Source organism: Microtus oregoni, unplaced genomic scaffold, assembly GCF_018167655.1.
Source record: "Microtus oregoni isolate MIOR12 unplaced genomic scaffold, Mior012 000046F_ref0000063, whole genome shotgun sequence".
NCBI classification, from domain to species: domain Eukaryota; kingdom Metazoa; phylum Chordata; class Mammalia; order Rodentia; family Cricetidae; genus Microtus; species Microtus oregoni.
The window spans coordinates 17,681,304-17,700,247 of NW_024543220.1; the positions used below are offsets into that span (position 1 = coordinate 17,681,304).

General features: G+C 49.8%; 3 protein-coding genes and 1 pseudogene across 3 annotated transcripts in view; 1 reads left to right on the forward strand and 3 right to left on the reverse strand.

Moving 5' to 3' along the window:
* Tspear (thrombospondin type laminin G domain and EAR repeats) overlaps positions 1–18,944 on the reverse strand; it is a 157,455-nt gene that overhangs the window by 41,311 nt on the left and 97,200 nt on the right. The window lies entirely within an intron of this gene.
* On the forward strand, positions 512–8,305 carry LOC121435635 (annotated as a pseudogene).
* Positions 9,768–10,505, reverse strand: LOC121435637 (keratin-associated protein 10-8-like). The gene is made up of 2 exons (XM_041635106.1): positions 10,390–10,505; positions 9,768–10,338 (listed from the first exon to the last, which is right to left on the reverse strand). Exons 1-2 carry the CDS (start codon positions 10,503–10,505, stop codon positions 9,768–9,770), a joined length of 687 nt encoding a protein of 228 aa, XP_041491040.1.
* Positions 15,078–15,893, reverse strand: LOC121435638 (keratin-associated protein 10-11-like). The gene is made up of 2 exons (XM_041635107.1): positions 15,748–15,893; positions 15,078–15,681 (listed from the first exon to the last, which is right to left on the reverse strand). Exons 1-2 carry the CDS (start codon positions 15,891–15,893, stop codon positions 15,078–15,080), a joined length of 750 nt encoding a protein of 249 aa, XP_041491041.1.

The window sequence follows — 18,944 nt, forward strand, 5'->3', positions numbered from 1 at the left end:
TGTTGTTCAGTCTGGAGCATGCTCTGCAGAGCACAGTTGTAAACTGCCCTGCCGGTCACTCTGCTTGGGTCTGTGCCTGGGGGACACCTGGACATGGCCTCCCTGGGCTGTCTGCATTCTCCACCTGGTGGCCACCTGTCAGCATTTTGGAGAAGACTCTTGGCTCTGAGGATACATTCTGTGTCCCTAGCCTCTGACCTCAGTGGGGTGACCTGGGTGGCCTGTGACTGGGAAAAAAAGAGGCAGGCGTCCTGCTTTGGAGCAGGTAGTGAGGACATCCAATGACATTTCCAGGGATAGATCAGATGTAGGCAGTCAGCCAAGGGTCTCTTGGAGACGAAGCTGGTCATTGAAGCCCAGTCTGGGCTCCTAGGCATTTGGAGCCCACACTGAGTCTGACCTAGCTGGACGTCAATGTCCTCCTGGAGTCCGGGGTCACTTGTTCTGGGTGAACAGACAGGCTGCAGGAAGCAGGCGTGGACTAAAGTAACATGGAGTTCATGGTATGGGGATGACCCGTGCCAGGGAGGTGAGCTGGGGAGAGCTGACCCTGATTCCCAGATGCCCGTCTCAGGCATACCTCTCCTGCATCCCAGTGCCCTCTTGCCCTCTCTCGTCGGGTGCAGAGTAGCGCCATGGGCAGAGAGACAGTGTTCAGACCTCATACAGTTGAGTCTCTCAGGAATGGAAGCCTCCTTAGAGTCCTCAGCTGGCGTGAGGAAGGGGTGAGCAGGGCCACCATCACCAGAACTTCCCATGCCGTCCAGTAAAGTGACAAACCAAGAATCGTGATGATAATGAGCTAGTTCAGTGTCTGTGGGTGAGACCCCTCCACTAGCTACTGAGTTGCCTGTCTGCGGAACTGCTCTGCCCTTGTTCACAGGGGGCCAGGTCAAGAGAGATTCTGAGCACCCAGTCGTCCCCCCCACCCCTCACCGAGGCAACTGCAGGGACATGGTGAGGACAGAGGGAAGCTGAAGCCATCAGCGTAAAACACCCATGAGACTCTGAGACGGTGCCAAAGGTGTGTGCAGAGCTCCAAACCAGAGCACATGCTTGCTCCCTGAGCAGACTCAGGACATGATGCTCCCAGGGTGTAGGGCTTCCGTAGCTTTTATTTGGCTTAAGCCATTTGGGTTTTGACTGAAGTTCCACCCAAACCCAAGTGGTTTTTCTACACATTCATCGCATTCCCTACTCCATAACTGTCAGTCACAGCGCTCTGTGGTCACCCACAGGGGACACCATGGACTCAGCTCACTGTGAGACACACCTAGCAGAGCCCAAGGAGTGTGAGCAAGGGGACAGCAGCCATAGGGAGCCAGGAGCAGCATTTGTGGAAGCTTGGTGCCGTGACCTGAGGGCAGGGAATCACAGTGCACAGACTTGAATGGCAGATTCAGGGATGGTCTGTAGGATGCCCTGAGAACCTGCGGTGTGCCTGGCAGTGTTCTCAGTGCTTCCCGTCTGAGTGGTTTGAGTGTGAAATGTCTCCATGAGTGTGAAATGTTTCCGTGAGTGTAAAATGTCTCCATGAGTGTGATATGTCTCCATGCGTGTGATGTGTGATATGTCTCCATGAGTGTGACATGTCCCCATGAGGCTCACTATGTGTTTTAAACAGGGCCTAGATCATGGTGGAAAGTCATGGTGGGGGCAGGAGAATGACTCTTTTTTTTTTTTTTTTTTTTTTTGGTTTTTCGAGACAGGGTTTCTCTGTGGTTTTGGAGCCTGTCCTGGAACTAGCTCTGTAGACCAGGCTGGTCTCGAACTCACAGAGATCCGCCTGCCTCTGCCTCCCGAGTGCTAGGATTAAAGGCATGCGCCACCACCGCCCGGCAGGAGAATGACTCTTGGCTTGAGTTTCTGCCCCTTGATCCCAAAGATGTGAAATGCCCAGTCATATACTCTTCCTGCCACACCTTCCCACCAGGACTTAGTGTACCCTCTCGAGCCGTGAGTCCAGATAGGTCCATCCTCCTTAAACTGGGTATTCCCTCACGATGGCAAGGAAAGGATCCTACAGAAAACCAGACGGGTGGCACGGTTGTTGTGGTGCATCTGTGTGCTCAGGCCTTTGGATTGGTTCATGGGAGGAATGTGGGAGAGTCTGGGGCTGGAAAAGTCCTGGACTCTTGTGAACTGAGCTTAATGGGCAATTCTGAGGGTGATTCACATGATCAGAGGCCAGCGCAGACAGTAAAGACCTGACTCTCGAGATGTCAAAGAACAGAACTCTCCTGGGACCTGGGCTCGAGGTCGTTGAGGATTAACGCCTGCCAAGGAAGCTGGCTACATTTTGCCCACGTCTCGGAATATTGAATGGGACTAAGTTAAAAACTAATGGACTGATTTGTTTGGTGGAGAGGATTTTAAAGATAGCCTAGCATCAGGCCTGTGGCATGGTTGATGCTTGCCGCCTTTCTCCAGGTTTACAGTGAGAGTTCTGAACAGAAGGCAGAGCAGGGAGATGTGGAGAACATGCAGTTCAGTGGGAAAAAGTGTAGGAGAGAATTCGAAGTCTCCAGCAAAGCAGCTGCCCATATAGCAGATGCCAACAGAAGCGAGTGGCAATTGCTGAAGAAATCAGTGCAAGGAAGGAAAAGCTCCACAGGACGAACTGGGGCAATAGAAGTGAGAGTGAGCATGTGTCCACTCTGGGGTAACCTGCTCCAACAAGACCGTCTAGAGTCCCCTGACACAGGTGAGCATGTGTCCACTCTGGGGTAACCTGCTCCAACAAGACCGTCTAGAGTCCCCTGACACAGGAGAGAATGTGTCCACTCTGGGGTAACCTGCTCCAACAAGACCGTCTAGAGTCCCCTGACACAGGAGAGAATGTGTCCACTCTGGGGTAACCTGCTCCAACAAGACCGTCTAGAGTCCCCTGACACAGGTACAAGAGGCCAGACTGGCTCTTAAGCTGAGAACACCACCTGCTGTCACTATCCATGTAGCACTGTTATATTAGGCATGCGGAGTATAAACGCCGCAATGTCATGGATCATGTGCTAGGGTTCCAGTCAGTCTCTGAGGCCAGGCACTGTGTGGAAGGCCAGAGTCCCTCCATGAGTTTGTATGGACCATGCAGGAAGCTGCAAAGGTGAAGCCTACGTAGCAATGCGGACCTAGAGAAGTCCTTAAACAGTGTAATGGGGACCCCAGCATGCTGGAGATGCCAGGTAGCCAAAAATCTGTTGAGGAAAACTGCGGGCATGAGGTGGGGCTATTCAAAGAAAGAGATGTGTGCTGCAGGCAGTGGGCTATGGGCAAGGCTACGCAGGGGGCCCCAACAAGGACGCCATGAACCTGAGATCCTGGACTCGGGGCTGAAGGAGTGAGCCCTGCTGGGTTCTGCTTCGCTTTGGTGTGGTTTTTGTCGCCAGTCCTCCTGTTTGGACTGGGAATATTTCCATGTTAGTGTATGTGATCAGGGTTTGATTTTTACAGGGGCTCAGAGTTAAATGACTGTCTTGCATTTCAAGGACTTTTAAGGGTTGAGACTGTTGAGGGGCCACGGAGAGTTTTGAATTGGTACTCGGTGTGTTTTGCTCTGAGGTATGACCGTGAGCCAACAGGGACCAGAGGTGGAAAGTCACTGACTGGAATGTGCTTCCTAGGCTCCCATGTTTCAGCATTTGATACCCAGTGGGTGGCAGTGCCATTCTGGGGAGGTGGTGGATACAGGTTCTAGCTGACAGGTGCAGGGTGGCAGGCGTGAGGCTTGAGGGTTCTGGACGGACTCCGCTTTGGTCCTGAGCTCTGTACGCCTTGGTGAGGAGGCCTGAGGAGCCTGTGCCACATGACCGTGCTGCTGTGAGCACCACCCTTGCCTTATCCACCATGATGGACTGAAGCGTTCGCTCTTCAGTAAGACGCCAGAATAAATCCTTAAGTTGTCACCACTAGGAGAAAAGTAACTAATCCAATATCTAACCACTGTCGCATCACCTAGATTAATTTATATCTAGACAGATAAGGAGAACCTTGTACAAAGAGGTTAAGCCACCTTTCCTTGGCCGCCCAGTAAGATAAACCATGATCCCCCTGCGTTCCACAACAGGAGACAGGAAGTATGCAAGGAAATGTAACTCCAAGTGGCTGGGTTTAAAGTTCCCCTTGGAGGCAGGGAAGAACAAATTAGCACCATAGAGCTTCCACACAATGATAGGGACAAACAGGCCAGTTCCCCCAGACACAGAAGGAAAAAGAAATAAACAGAGCGGAAGCCTCACTGAGACCAAGCATGCCAATTCAGTCACAAGAGAGAGAGAGAGAAAGCACAGCCAGGACAAAAATAGCCACCAAGATGTGAGTGGATGAAGGAGAAGAGCGGCCATAGACTCATGTTTGAATCCTCGACCCCTAGATGGTCCGCTGTTGGGGAAGGATGAGGAGGTGCGGTCTTGGAGGAGGAGGTGTGCACTGGGGTGAGCTCTGGGATTCCAAAAGCCCACATCACTCCCAGTTAGCTCTCTCTATCTCATGCTTCTGGGTCATGATACAAGCTCTCGGTTACTGCCCCAGTGCCACGTCTGCCTGTCTGCTGCCACGTTCCCCTCCACGGCAGTCATGGACTTAACTGTCTGAACTAGGAGTTCCTGAATGAAACACTTACTTTACAAGTTGTCTTGGTTATGAGGTTTTGTCAGGGCAATAGAAAAGAAACTAAGGCAAGAAATAATGGCTATGGGGCTGGAGAGATGGCACAAGCATTTAAGAGCACTCACTGGCTGCTCTTCTAGAGGCCCGAGTTCAGTGCCCAGCATTCCCATCAGGGGCTTATGCTGCCCTGTAACTCCATCTCCAGAGGATCCACACTCCGTTCTGGACTATATTCATGTGCATATATATACACAATTTAAAAATATTCTTTCAGAAGAGAAAAAGACTTGGGGGACCCTTATCTGAGTGCATAGCTGCTGTGTGCCAGTGGAAGGGGTGAGTGGATGAGAGCACTGGTCTCTGCAGGACTCCAGGTCCACAGGTCACAGAAGCATCTACACAGCAGAGTGTTCTAGATTGTTCTCTGTGGCCTAGGCGTCCATCAACAGGCCCGGAGAGCAAGAGGGGGCGAGTGTGCCCAGCTGAACTTAATCCAGACACAAGGAGCAAAGTCACGTGGCTTTTAGGGAAACAGGCTGTCACTAGGAACAATCACATTCAGTGAACCCAGTCGATGCTCAGAAAGAAAAATACTGTAGATTTTATCCCATTTCCGTTCCTAGATTTTATATGGTTAAAAAAAATCATGAATGTGTGGATTAAATGCAAAGAGAAATCAAATGGTCTATGGGTCGTGGGTCGTGACCCTTAGGGTTTGAACCACCCTTTCACAGGGATCTCCTAAGACCATCGGGAAACACAGATATTTACATTGCAACTCATAACAGTAGCAAAATTACAGTTACGAAGCAGCAATGAAAATACTTTTATGGTTGGCGTCACCACAACATGAGGAGCTGTATTAAAGGGTCACACACATTAGGAAGGGTGAGAACCACGGGTCTACGGGGACAAAGGGGATTAATTGGAGGGAGAAGAGGGAGAAAATAAGGAGGGAGAAGGTAGAAAGGGATACTCAATATACAATATATTCCTATAAGAAAACACGGATGTAAAAGCTAGTCTGAGTGTCCACTCTGGACAGGGTATAGGGAGGTTTTCAAATTAGCAGCCAGAGGAGCCCTGTGCTCAGCAGTCATGAGCTGAGTCCAAGCTGTTGGTGCCCCTCCCCCTAACCCTAGTGTGCGGTGTGATGGGGTGATCAAGTCAGCAAGGTGGAGCCTCGTGATGGGGTCGGTGCTGCTCACACTGCAGCCCCCTTCCATGTCTGTGGCCAGGAATGAGGTTCAGCCAGAACCCAGAACACACCCCAAGTGGCTGACTGTCCCTGAGCTGACTTCTGGCCCCCAGCCTTCTGGCACTAGGAAGAATCTGTTTATGACCTAAGGCCCCCGTGGCCCCAGTGGCAGTTGTTTGTCTCACGGCCTGGGCTAAAGCGGCAGAGGCAAAGTCAGCACGAGGACTCAGTAGGCTGCAGATTCCAGTGTGGGGCTAGTGAGACACAGTGGCACAGAAAATGACCCAAGTCTCAGTTAGCAGTGACTTTGGGTGTAAGTGTGACGTTCAAATCAATCACATAGTGTGGTGTTAATCGTCCTGGCTACTAGCACTGCCAGTGTGACCGTAACTTGCCACATACAACTATGAGCGTTTGAAACACAGCCGGTTCAGCCAAGCGAAGTGCTGCATCTTAGAGACAGTGTGTCAGCATGCTTTCTGTTCATCTTAGATACAGTGTGTCAGCATGCTTTCTGTTCCTCTCATGAAACACCCAAGGCCAGGTGCTAATGAAGAGATTTATATATGAACATGGCTCTGGAGACTGGAAATCCAGCAGCATGGCCCCAGTTCTGTGTCATGGTCCCCCACTAAGTGCGTCATACCACGATGGATAGTGGCCTGGAAAGAGATCACATGGTGGGAGGGGACTCCTGAGGTAAAAAGGAGTTAGTTCTGGCCTTCATCACACCCCACCTCTCAGTGTCACCCCAACAGGGACCAGGATCCCAAGACAGACACTGGGGACACTCTTCAGTCACATCCAAACAGCCCTAATGGAAAGCCTAGTTATTAAATCAATTCTATCTGTTATGTTTCCCATCTCAGCCTGGCACAGTGGGGGCTGCCCATGGGAGCTGTATCTGTCAGATAACACTGTTAGAGCATGTTAGGTCAGGTGAGCAGGGCAGAGTATCACAGAAGGCAAGAGAGCCAAGCCAGCCTGTTTCACTCAGGATCTCTGCAAACTCATCCTCAGTGTCAACAGCTAAAACATAAATATGAACTCACGGCCCAGAGAGAGCAAAGCCTGCCAAAGTGACCACGTCCCACACAGGCTCACGCAGTCAGAGCAGGCGATGATTTCCAGGATGCTGCATGAGCTCAGGACCCCCCGACCGTGGCTGCTGAAACCCATCTAGAAGTGAGGGTCCAGTACTCCACACACCACACCTGGTGGAACTCTAATGACCGAAGGGCATTCTTGCCTGATTACAGTGCCCCATGATGGGGAAACAAGCTTTATTTCCAGAATCCTCTAAGGAGGAAGTGGCCATCTTCCAAGGCTAGGCTGGCCGCCATCAGTGGGGGACTTACAGAGAGGTTGAGCCATAGTATCAAGGACAAGAGAACTGCCCTCCCTAGCCCTATGAACTGACTGGGCACTGGGCAGAGGAAGGACCCAGGAGGCACCTGATTCCTGCCCCCCCTTGCCTATCTGCAAGCCTTGGAATTTGGAAGGAAATGACCAGGCCCATGTTCATTGAAAGGCTGCTAGGGGCTATCCCTTCAGATAAGAACCATCAAATGCACCATAGTTGCCTGTGGGAGCAGCAGCTGTCGGAGCGCTGAACACTAGAAAAGAGCCATCCGCCTGCCAAACCACCAATTCCCATTCTGCTGACAAGCTTGTCTTAAAAAATGACTTGATGCCTCCGACTCTAATTTCTTCATTCACTGGAAGAAGGGGAGACCCCTTCCATTCACAGTGCAGCCGTGACTCATGGTCCCAAGAAATATCTGAAGCAGGTAGCTGCTCCAAAACATTGGATAAGACATGTTTGCTCACATCCATCCAAGCTTAGCTTAATGTCTGCCTCTGATCATTTTCCTGGGGAACAGTGTGCCCTGAGTGGAGGTGAAATAAAGATTTGTGTGCAGCTTTTGACTGAGATCGTTGGCAAAGTCAGGACCGATAGAACCCACACTGCTGGGTTCATGGACGTCATCATCACAAGACTGGAGAGAACATCCATCTGATCTCCGACACCAAGGGTCGCTTTGCTGTTCATCGCATTACACTCGAGGAGGCCACGGTCAAGTTATGCAAAGTGAGAAAGATCCCTGTGGGTACAAAAGCAGTCCCACGTCTGGTGACTGACCATGTCCATGCTATTCGCTACTCTGATCTCCTCATCAAGGAGAATGGCACCATTCAGATCGACTTGGAAACAGGCAAAATAACCGACTACATCAAGTTTGACACCAAGAACTTGTGTATGGTGACTGGAGCAGCTACCTTGGGAAAAATTGGTATGAACGCCAACAGAGAGAGACATCCTGGCTCTTTTGATGTGGTTTATTTGTGTGAAAGATGCCAATGGCAACAGCTTTGCCACTCAACTTTCTGACATTTTTGTTATTGGCAAGGGCAACAAACCATGGATTTCTCTTCCCCGAGCCTGACCATTGCTGAAACGAGAGAGACATAAGGATAGCAGCCAAACAGAGCAGTGGATGAAAAGGTCTCTAGGAGACATGCTGGAGAGGTGTTTGTAATCTTGCTACAAGTCTTTCTAGGCAACATGCTAGATTAAACAGCATGATGGAAAAAATTTGATTTATTTATGAAAGTATGAGTGTGTGTAGGTGGGTGGGTGTGAGCTGTGTGTATGGCATGTGTGTGAATGTGTATGTGAATGTATGTGTGTGCATGAGTAAGCACGTGTGAGTGTCTGTATTGTGCGTGCATGTATGTATGTATGTATTGTATGAATGTCTGTGTGTGTATGAGTGAGTGTGTGTGTATGTGTGTGCCTGTGTCATGTATGTGTGTATTGCATATGTATGTTGTGTGTGTATGGGTGTGTATGAGTGTGTCGTGTTTTGTGAGTATGCATGCATGCATGTTTTGTATATGCATGTTATGTGTGGTATCTCTGTGTGCGGTGTGTGCGTACCTGTGAATGTCAGAAGACAACTTGCTGAAGTCAGTTCTCTCTTGTTACCTTGTTGGATCTGGGAGTCAAACTGAAGTTGGCAGGCCTCCCCCCTCAGTGCTTCAGCCCACTAAAAATCTCTATTCCCTCAAAATTGTGTGTTTTGTGTGGTCAACAGGAACAAGCTCCAAATCTAACATGGCTGATCATGGCCCTTGGTGCTTCCAACACCTTCATCCAAGGTCTCCATCAGTGTTCTGTCAGAGACAAGACCACCACGTCACAGTCAAAAGGGATGGGGCATACAAGGAAATAGACCAACACACACTGGAACCAGCAGAAACTTCAAAAACAGAATTGGATCCCAGAGATGACAGAGGTGGAAATGGCCAGTTGGACTGGAAAGTGGACACATGTAGAAGCCGAAAGGACTGGACCACCAGACAAGCTCTTCCAGGAATCTCAGTTTTATTTCAGTTCACAAAGTAGAGGATGGCAGTGGACGGAAGCAAGGAAGGGGAAGGGAGCATGGTGGAGGAGGGAGGTTGCAGAGAAAGAAACAACACTTCAGCTCAGCGCCGAGGCACAGGATATTGGAAATGGAGGCACAGTCTACTGTCTCTACCTAGAACAGGTATCTAGTAGCCACAAAGGGTCCCCTTGAGGCTGTTGGGTAATGGCTACATCAAAAGAGCCAGGCAAACAGAAACAGGACACCCACAGAGTCGGTGGAAGGCCAACATTGGATGTAGCTCAAGGCCAGGGTTCCAGAGAGACCCACACATTCCACACAAAGCCTGTTCCCACGGGTGGCCAGATGCTCTGGGGGAATTTAGAAGGTTTGTGGGACTCACAGGTCATCACCTGGTCATAGGATGGTAGCCAGCATCTGGGCAGATGAAAAAGAGTGGGGGAAAATCAATATGGAAAACACAAGGAGACCTGGGTGTGAGGCTGAGCCTCGATGTGGGGAGCAGGAACACTGGGTCCTCAACTCTGAGAATATCAGACATGTATGTGGGGGACTCTGAAGCATGGGACAGGTCAGCAGCAGCTGGACTTCTGGCCACAGCAGGCTTGGCTGGAGCAGGCAGGGCTGCAGATCAGGGACATGCTGGAGCAGGGCTTGCAGCAGCTGGGCTGGCAGGACGAGGCACAGCAGGAGGAGCTGGGCACACAGCAGGCAGGTCTGCACACAGGGCGGCAGAGCAGGGACACGCTGGAGCAGGGCTTGCAGCAGACAGGCTTGCAGCAGACAGGCACACAGCAGGATGGCTGGCAGCATGAGGAGGATCCAGAGCAGATGGGTGTGCAGCAGACAGGCTTGCAGCACAGGGTCATGCAACAGGATGGCTGGCAAGGAGAACAGGTGCCGCAAGCTGGTTGGCAGCTAGACTGCTGGCAGCATGAGGATCCAGAGCAGATGGGTGTGCAGCAGACAGGCTTGCAGCAGACAGGTACACAGCAGGAAGATTGGCAGCATGAGGGCTGGCAGCTAGACTGTTGGCAGCATGAGGGTGCACAGGAGCTAGCACAGACAGATTGGCAGCAGGGGCTGGACCCACAGCTCACTGGGGTGCAGATGAGGGTCAGACAGGTGTTTGAGGCACAGCAGCTGGGGGCACAGCAGCTGGACAGGCAGCAGCTAGGTTGGCAGCAGCTGGACTGGCAGCAGCTGGGGGCACAGCAGCTAGGCTCACAGCAGCTCTCTGGGCAGTCATCCACCTGCCAGGAGGAGTTGGTGCAAGCGTCAGAGCAGACAGACATGGTGGAGGTGGCCATGGTGAGGTTGGATGGAGGAGGGTGAGGTGTGAGTGAGTGATTGAGTGAGTGAGTGTGTTAGTGAGTGTGTGTGTGTGAGGTACTCTGGTGGCCGCCTTTATACCCCTGGGCTGCTTGTGTTGTGCATCAGTTCCTGGCATCTTTTCCTGGTCTGTGTTTGGAGTCAGGCTGTTTGTCTCACTATGGATGGACTGTCATCAAATACTGTTGTCTGGGGACATTGCTCCTGGGGGAAACCCCGCAGACATGCTAGATTTCATGGGAGGCAGGGATGTCAGCAGCCAGGTGACATCTGGAAGTGGCAGCCACTGTCCTATCTCTGAAGTCTCAGTTCTTGAGGCGGCTTCTCCACCTGGGCAGAGAAGGAGTGGGCACAGCCCAGACTGTGGGCTTTGAAGATGGTGGCATGTGCTTCTGAGCTGTTCTGTAGGTCTTGATGTCTACGGTGCCTCCCTCTGTCTGTGAGAACTCAAGGCTCTCCTGGTAGCTCTGGCAGCCTGGTGGAGTCAATGTGAGTAGGAGAGTGGATGCCTTGGGGCATGTTTCAGGGTGAACGTCTCTGCATTCCCTGACAGCACCCATAACATTCATGGTCCTTTGTCCCCTCTGAGAGCTGGCAGCTTCTTCTCTACCCAAGTCCTCAGACCTCTGTTGCTCCATGGAAACAACCAGCTCCCTCCCTCAAGACAACTCGGGGGTTTCATATGCAATGTGTGCACAATTTATTTAGTAGACGCTGTCCCATGCAGCTGCCATGCTCATCACGGCTCCATGTTTGAGGACACCCTGAGTTCTTGTCACTTATTGTTTCATGGTTTCTGTAGTCTGCCATATTTCTAATGGTCAAGGGGACATCCTTGGGGAAAGTCTGAGCCTCAGAGACTCCAAATGGCTTCCCACTCATAATATCAGGCACTGGCTGGGGTGGATGGGCGTCAGGGCTTGGAATCTAATGGCCGAATGAGATCCTGTGTTAGGGCCTCCAAGCAGTAAGATGGAGCGATTTCATTTCAAACAGAAGCTGATACATGCCAGATTTTTTTTTTGAAAGACATCAGTCTGTATACCCAGCTCAGCTGACATGACAGGATCATGTGACAGATCCATAGGCAGAGGTGTTACATTGAAGAAGCGGTGAGGCCAACCCAGCAGAATATTCTGAAAACTTCTCAGGAACCCTGAGAGCAGCAATGACCAGGACTGGTCAGACTCATGGAGGCTAGAGGCAGTAGGTGAGAATTACAGAGACAGCAAAATCATTCCAGTATCTAAGGGAAAATAGAGACAACCCAATAAAGAAAACCAAGGGACTCCTGGTGTCAGCAGGAGTGTCATTTGCACAGAGTGATAAAGTACAGAATGGGGAAGACACATCTGGTAGAGACTTGTGTCTAAAATATATAATAACCTAAAAAACAAAATGGGCATCAAACTAGGCAGTGGTGGTGTATACACCTTTAATCCCAGCACTCAGGAGACAAAGGCAGGTAGATCTCTGTGCTTTCGAGGCCAGCCTGGTCTACAAGAGCCGTATTACAGGACATTCTCTGAAACTACAGGGAAACCCTGTCTTGGAAAAAACAAAAAGTGTGTGTGTGAGGGGGAGGAGCATCAAGAAAACAACACAATTAAAAATGAGATATGGTTCTAAACAGAGAATTCTAGAAGATAAATTGGCTGAATGGCTGAAAATCATATAACGAAAAGTTCAGCATCCTCGGTCATCAGGAAATGCAAATCCAAACTACATTATGATATCACCTTATATCAACAATAGTAGACAAGATCAATAAAACACATAACTCATGTTGGTGAGAACTTGTGGAAAGGGGAACACTTATTTATTGCTAGGGTATGTAAAAATTTGTACAGACACTATGGAAGTCAGTGTGGCAGTTCCTCAGCGCAGGGAATCAAATCTACCTCAAATCCTTCCGTACCCCTCTTGGGCACTTATCAAAGGACTCTGCACCCTACTACCTTGCTCTTCCGTGTTCACGGCTGCTCTATTAGCATCAGCCACAGATGGAAACAGCCTAGGCGTCTCTCAGTGGATGAACACATTAAGAAAATGTTGTATATTTCCGTAATAGAACGCTACTATGTTGTTTAAAGATGAACCCACAAAATCCACAAACTGATGGAGATAGAGAGAGAAATCATTCTGAGAGTGATAAGCCAGATCTAAAATGGCAAGTATGATTTGTGTTTGCTTCTGTGTGGAAGAAAACTGCTAACTCTTCAATAAACAGCCTACAATCCATGTAAGCAGAGGTTGAGTATGGAGAAAAGTATTGTAGGGAAGGAATCCCCAAAGAAGCGGAAATAGAATCTGTGGTTATGGATGGACGAGATGGGATAGGACAGGAGGATTAAACAAGGAAGCTAACAGAAGGGGAGGTGAGGGAGGGAGCACAAAGAAGAAAAACTAAAAGTAAGGACAAATGGGGGTCATTTGGAAACCTACAGCAGCAGAGGCTTCTTTAAATGAATATACATATGAAAGAAATATAATCACAAACAACAGGAAGACAAATTCCCAAATAGACATCTCTTGCCACCAAATTAAACCTCCAGGTCTGGGAATAGGTTACATCTAACCAATTTGTTGACCAAAGGGGCATGTATAAACCACCATTGCCAAGGCTGTGGTAGCTCTCCACGAGCTGAAGGTAAACTCTGCAGCTGAAGATAACACTCTAAATCTCACTGAACATTGAGAAGTGGAGTTGGTGTCTTCCTAAAGCCTTCAGCCCCTCCTGAATAGTTAGTGGTCGTGGTACTGGAAGGTGCCCTGCATGCTACCAGAGGAGGCCGGTAGGCACCAACACTTGCTGTGGATTGTGGAGGCGTAAACAGGTCCAAGGAAGATTGGGGTTCCAGGAGTGAAAGAAGATGTGGACAAAAACGCCATCCCTAATTCCAACTGATAACCACTCACAAAGGAAAGTTTCCTACTATCCAGCAGAGTCCCCCTGGGTTTACAAAGCACACTTCAGGGAGGCTCCATGCCAGCCGCAGATGCCAACACGAAAGGAACTGAAAAGGAATTTTGGAAGTTTTATAATGTTTTGTCTGACCATTAGCCTTTATGTGTATGTGTTTGTTTGTTATTTATTCTTACATGACATTAGAACATATATATTAAATATGTATATATACTATAATAATATATAATAATATATAATAATCAATAAATAAAATATACAATAAATTTATGTATATTTATATATATTCCAACTTTCTATTTTATGGGATTTCTCTATGTGAAAAAGTGTGTGTCTCTGCACCTGCATGCCTTTTTTCTGCTTTGTTCTGTCCTATTCTGATTGGTTTGTATTTAGTTTAACTTATTCTACACACCTGAGGGTGATAGAATTCACAGGGGAAGCCAATGGCCCAGAAGCCATCAGGAAATGGCCAGTACAGCAGAAAACAAGAGGCTGCTTGGTCCACCCTGCTCCGGATTCTTTAAAAGGCAAACATTTATGGGCATGTCATTGTATCATCCTTGCTCTTGCGAAGGTTTGTTTTATTCTGTGTATGCACCTGTGGAGCACGTGTGGGTTCCTGTGGGATTCAGAAGAGGATACTAGATCCCTCCGAGCGGGAGGTCCAGCTCTGAAAGAGCAGTAAGTGCTGTCAACCGCTGACCCAACTCTCCATCCCTGTGTCCTATGCGTTTTTTATTTATTTGTAGATACAATGAATATCCCAACAAGATCATTGACTGTGCAAAAATCAATACACAGGAGGTGTATCTTTTGTGTAATGTGTGTGTGTGTATGTATTCATATGTTTGCAAGAAGATCTCTCTAGTCCCCTAGACCCGTGTGTTCTGGGCGGTCTTCTTCAGGTCAAGCCTCAAATCTAACATGGCTGATCATGTCCCCTGCTGCTTTAGCACCTTCAACCAAGGCCTCCATCCACTAGGGCTCTGTCAAGGACAAGTTCACAGCTCAACCAAAAAGGATGCGGCACACTAGGAAATAAGCCACCAAGAGTGAGAACTGGCAGAAACTTCTGGAAACAGAATTGGATCCCAGAGATGGTCCAACCAGGGGGTGGACACACAGCTCCCTGGAGTACAGATAAGAAAGAGTAACGCAGGAGACTGGGGCACAGCAGCTGGTCTGGCATGGCAGGTGTAGAAATGACCAGTCGGAATGGAAGAGAATAATGTAGAAGCTTAAAGGACCAGAACATCACAGGCTTTTCTGGAATCTAAGTTTTATTTTAGTTCACAAAGTAGAAGATGGCAATGGAGGGCACTGAGGGGGGAGCTGAGTGGAGGGGGAAGGCCGCACAGAAAGAGACCCCATGTCAGCTCGGCTCCCAGGCCCAGGACAGGGGAAGAGGAGACAGAGCCTGCTGTCTCTACCTAGGACAGGTGTCTAGTAGCCACAAAAGAATCCCCCTTGAGCCTGTTGGGTAATGGCTACATCACTGGGAGCTGACCAGGGAGACTTGGGACTGAGGCTGAACCCAACTATTGGGAGCAGGACCACTGGGCTCTCAACTCTGAGTATAGCAGACATGCACGTGGGGACTCTGAAGCATGGGACAAACAGGTCAGCAGCAGCTGGACTTCTGGCCAGAGCAGAGGCCACAGCAGGCCTGGCTGGAACAGGCAGGGCTGCAGATCAGGGACATGCTGGAGCAGGGCTTGCAGCAGCTGGGCTGGCAGGACGAGGCACAGCAGGAGGAGCTGGGCACACAGCAGGCAGGTCTGCACACAGGGCGGCAGAGCAAGGACACGCTGGAGCAGGGCTTGCAGCAGACAGGCTTGCAACAGACAGGCACACAGCAGGAGGACTGACAGCATGAGGGCTGGCAGCTAGACTGTTGGCAGCATGAGGAGGATCCAGAGCAGATGGGTGTGCAGCAGACAGGCTTGCAGCAAAGGGTCACACAACAAGGTGAGGAGGTGCAGCAAGCTGGCTGGCAGCTAGACTGCTGGCAGCATGAGGAGGATCCAGAACAGATGGGTGTGCAGCAGACAGGCTTGCAGCAGACAGGCACACAGCAGGAAGATTGGCAGCATGAGGGCTGGCAGCTAGACTGTTGGCAGCATGAGGGTGCACAGGAGCTAGCACAGACAGATTGGCAGCAGGGGCTGGACCCACAGCTCACTGGGGTGCAGATGAGGGTCAGGCAGGGGGCTGGGGCACAGCAGCTGGGGACACAGCAGCTGGGGGCACAGCAGCTGGACAGGCAGCAGCTAGGTTGGCAGCAGCTGGACTGGCAGCAGCTGGGGACACAGCAGCTGGACTGGCAGCAGCTGGGGGCACAGCAGCTAGGCTCACAGCAGCTCTCTGGGCAGTCATCCACCTGCCAGGAGGAGTTGGTGCAAGCATCAGAGCAGACAGACATGGTGGAGGTGGCCATGGTGAGATTGGCTGGAGGAGGGTGAGGTGTGAGTGAGTGAGTGTGTTAGTGAGTGTGTGTGTGTGAGGTGCTCTGGTGGCCGCCTTTATACCCCTGGGCTGCTTGTGTTGTGCATCAGTTCAGGAACTGGTCTTTTCCTGGTCTGTGTTTGGAGTCAGGCTGTTTGTCTCACTATGGATGGACTATCATCAAATACTGTTGTCTGGGGACATTGCTCCTGGGGGAAACCCCGCAGACATGCTAGATTTCATGGGAGGCAGGGATGTCAGCAGTCAGGTGACATCTGGAAGTGGCAGCCACTGTCCTATCTCTGAAGTCTCAGTTCTTGAGGCGGCTTCTCCACCTGGGCAGAGAAGGAGTGGGCACAGCCCAGACTGTGGGCTTTGAAGATGGTGGCATGTGCTCCTGAGCTGTTCTGTAGGTCTTGATGTCTACGGTGCCTCCCTCTGTCTGTGAGAACTCAAGGCTCTCCTGGTAGCTCTGGCAGCCTGGTGGAGTCAATGTGAGTAGGAGAGTGGATGCCTTGGGGCATGTTTCAGGGTGAACGTCTCTGCATTCCCTGACAGCACCCATAACGTTCATGGTCCTTTGTCCCCTGAGCACTGGGGGTCTCTCCTGTGTCCAGGTCCTCAGAGCTCCTCCTGCCCTAATTACACAGTCAGCACCTCCTTATGATTTATTTTTATTCATGTTTAAGTGTCTGTGAAGCACAAGTGGGCGCCTGTGGAAGCCAGAAGAAGGTATTGGATCCCACCATGTTGACCTTACAGGTAGATGTGAGACACCTGACTTGGTGTCTGTTAACCTTTGACCTATTCTCCAACCCCGTGTCCTTGTGTTTTCGGGATTTATTAATACAATATACATACCAACAACACCACCAGTTGTGCAAGGAACAACCCACAGGGGCAATATCTTTTGTGTACCCTCGTGTGTATGTGTTCATGTGTTTGCACGTGTGTGCTGTGCATGTGTGTGGAGGCCTGAGACTACCTATGGTTTATTCTTCCTTTCTTCTCCACTTTATTTTTTTTTAATATTTATTTATTTATTATGTATACAATTTTCTGTCTGTGTGTATGCCTGAAGGCCAGAAGAGGGCGCCAGACCTCTTTACAGATGGTTGTGAGCCACCATGTGGTTGCTGGGAATCGAACTCGGGTCCTTTGGAAGAGCAGGCAATCCTCTTAACCACTGAGCCATCTCTCCAGCCCCTCCACTTTATTTTTTAAGACATGGTTATAGCACGAATAATAAAAACCCAGAGACAGAGATTGGGGTTCAAGCTGAAGATCAGATAAGCAACACAGCCAACCACTAGAGAGAACTTTGACATCAACCAAATCTTCAGACCAAAAGGGCAAGGTCCTGCCTCCCAGAATCCACCCTTCTTTCTCCCTGTCTCTTTGTTTGAACTTCCAGCTAGTCATATTTTGCTTGACCATTGGCTGAAACAGCTTTATTCACCAAGCAATAAAAGCAACACATATACAGAAGGGCATCCCGCATCACATGGTCATTCCCTGATTCGATGAGTCTGGCTGGCCAATGAGCCCAGCGATTCTCCTGTCTCTGCCTCCCTAGCACTGGGGTTGCAGACACTCCCTGTCATTTTCAGCTTCTCACATGGGTTCTAGAGATTCAAACTCAGGTCCTCAGGCTTAGGTGGCAAGCGGTCACCCACAGAGTCATCTCCCCTGTCCTGGAGCGACCGTTTTCTAATCTCACTGGAACTGAGTGAGTACAGATGTTAAGTAGTTTGAAGTGTGTGCAGTCTGGGTTCACAGAAGAGCTTAAAACAAAGTATAGAGCCGGGCGGTGGTGGCGCATGCCTTTAATCCCAGCACTTGGGAGGCAGAGGCTGTGAGTTCGAGACCAGCCTGGTCTACAAGAGCTAGTTCCAGGACAGGCTCCAAAACCACAGAGAAACCCTGTCTCGAAAAAACAAACAAACAAACAAAAAAACAAAAAACAAAGTATAGAGCAGGGGTTCCCATCCTGTGGGTCTTGACCCTCGATAAAACAACTTTTTCACGGGGTTGCACATCAGATGTTTGTATTACAATTCATAATAGTAGCAAAATTACAGTTATGAAGCAGCAATGAAAATAATTTTATGGTCGAAGCAGCAATGAAAATAATTTTATGGTTGGGGTCACCACAACATGACGAGCTGCCTTAAAGGGCCACTTGAAGGTTGAAAACCACTAGTATAGAGCAAAAGTCAATAGAAACAAAGAGAGTCACATCAAAGTGAGTTGAGGACTTAACACCTTGGCTTCAGTAGAACAGTTAGCAAAAGGACTAACCAAAACAGAACACTTGCACACTGTGGCAGGTCTACACGATGCAGCGCATCCCTGCAGGGTCTTCTCACAGCAGCCAAGCAAGTATTCTACTAATGTGGGGGTATGGGTAGAATGGGGGGTAGGTGTGAGTGCTGAGGGTGGTGTACATGTGGGGGTGGGGGTGGTTTAGGTCTGTGTGGTTTAGGTGTGTGTGGTGTGTGTGTTGGTGGTGTAGGTGTGTTTGGTGTGTGTGGTGTGGGTATGGATAGTATAGGTGTGTGTGGTGTAGGTGTGTGTGGTGTAGGTGTGTTTGGTGTGTGTGGTGTGGGTATGGATAGTATAGGTGTGTGTGGTGTAGGTGTGTGTGGTGTAGGTGTGTTTGGTGTGTGTGGTGTGGGTACGGATAATATGGGTGTGTGTGGTGTAGGTGTGTGTGCTGTGTGTGATGTAGGTGTAGGTGGCATATGTGTGTGTGGTATAGATATTGGTGGTATAGGTGTGTGTGTGGTGTGGTTGTGGATGGTGTGTGTGGTATAGGTGTTGGTGGTGTAGGTATATGTGGTATAGCTGTGTGTGGTGTGAATAGTGTGTGAGGTGATGATGCTGGTGTTATAGATGTGGCTGATGTCAGTACAGGTGTGGGTGGTGTGTGTGTTATAGGTATGGCTGGTGTAGGTGTGGGTGGTGATGGTGTGGGTAGTGAGGGTGTCAGTGGTGAAGATAGTGTGGTGGTGTCAGTGTGGCACGGGCTCAGATAGTGTGT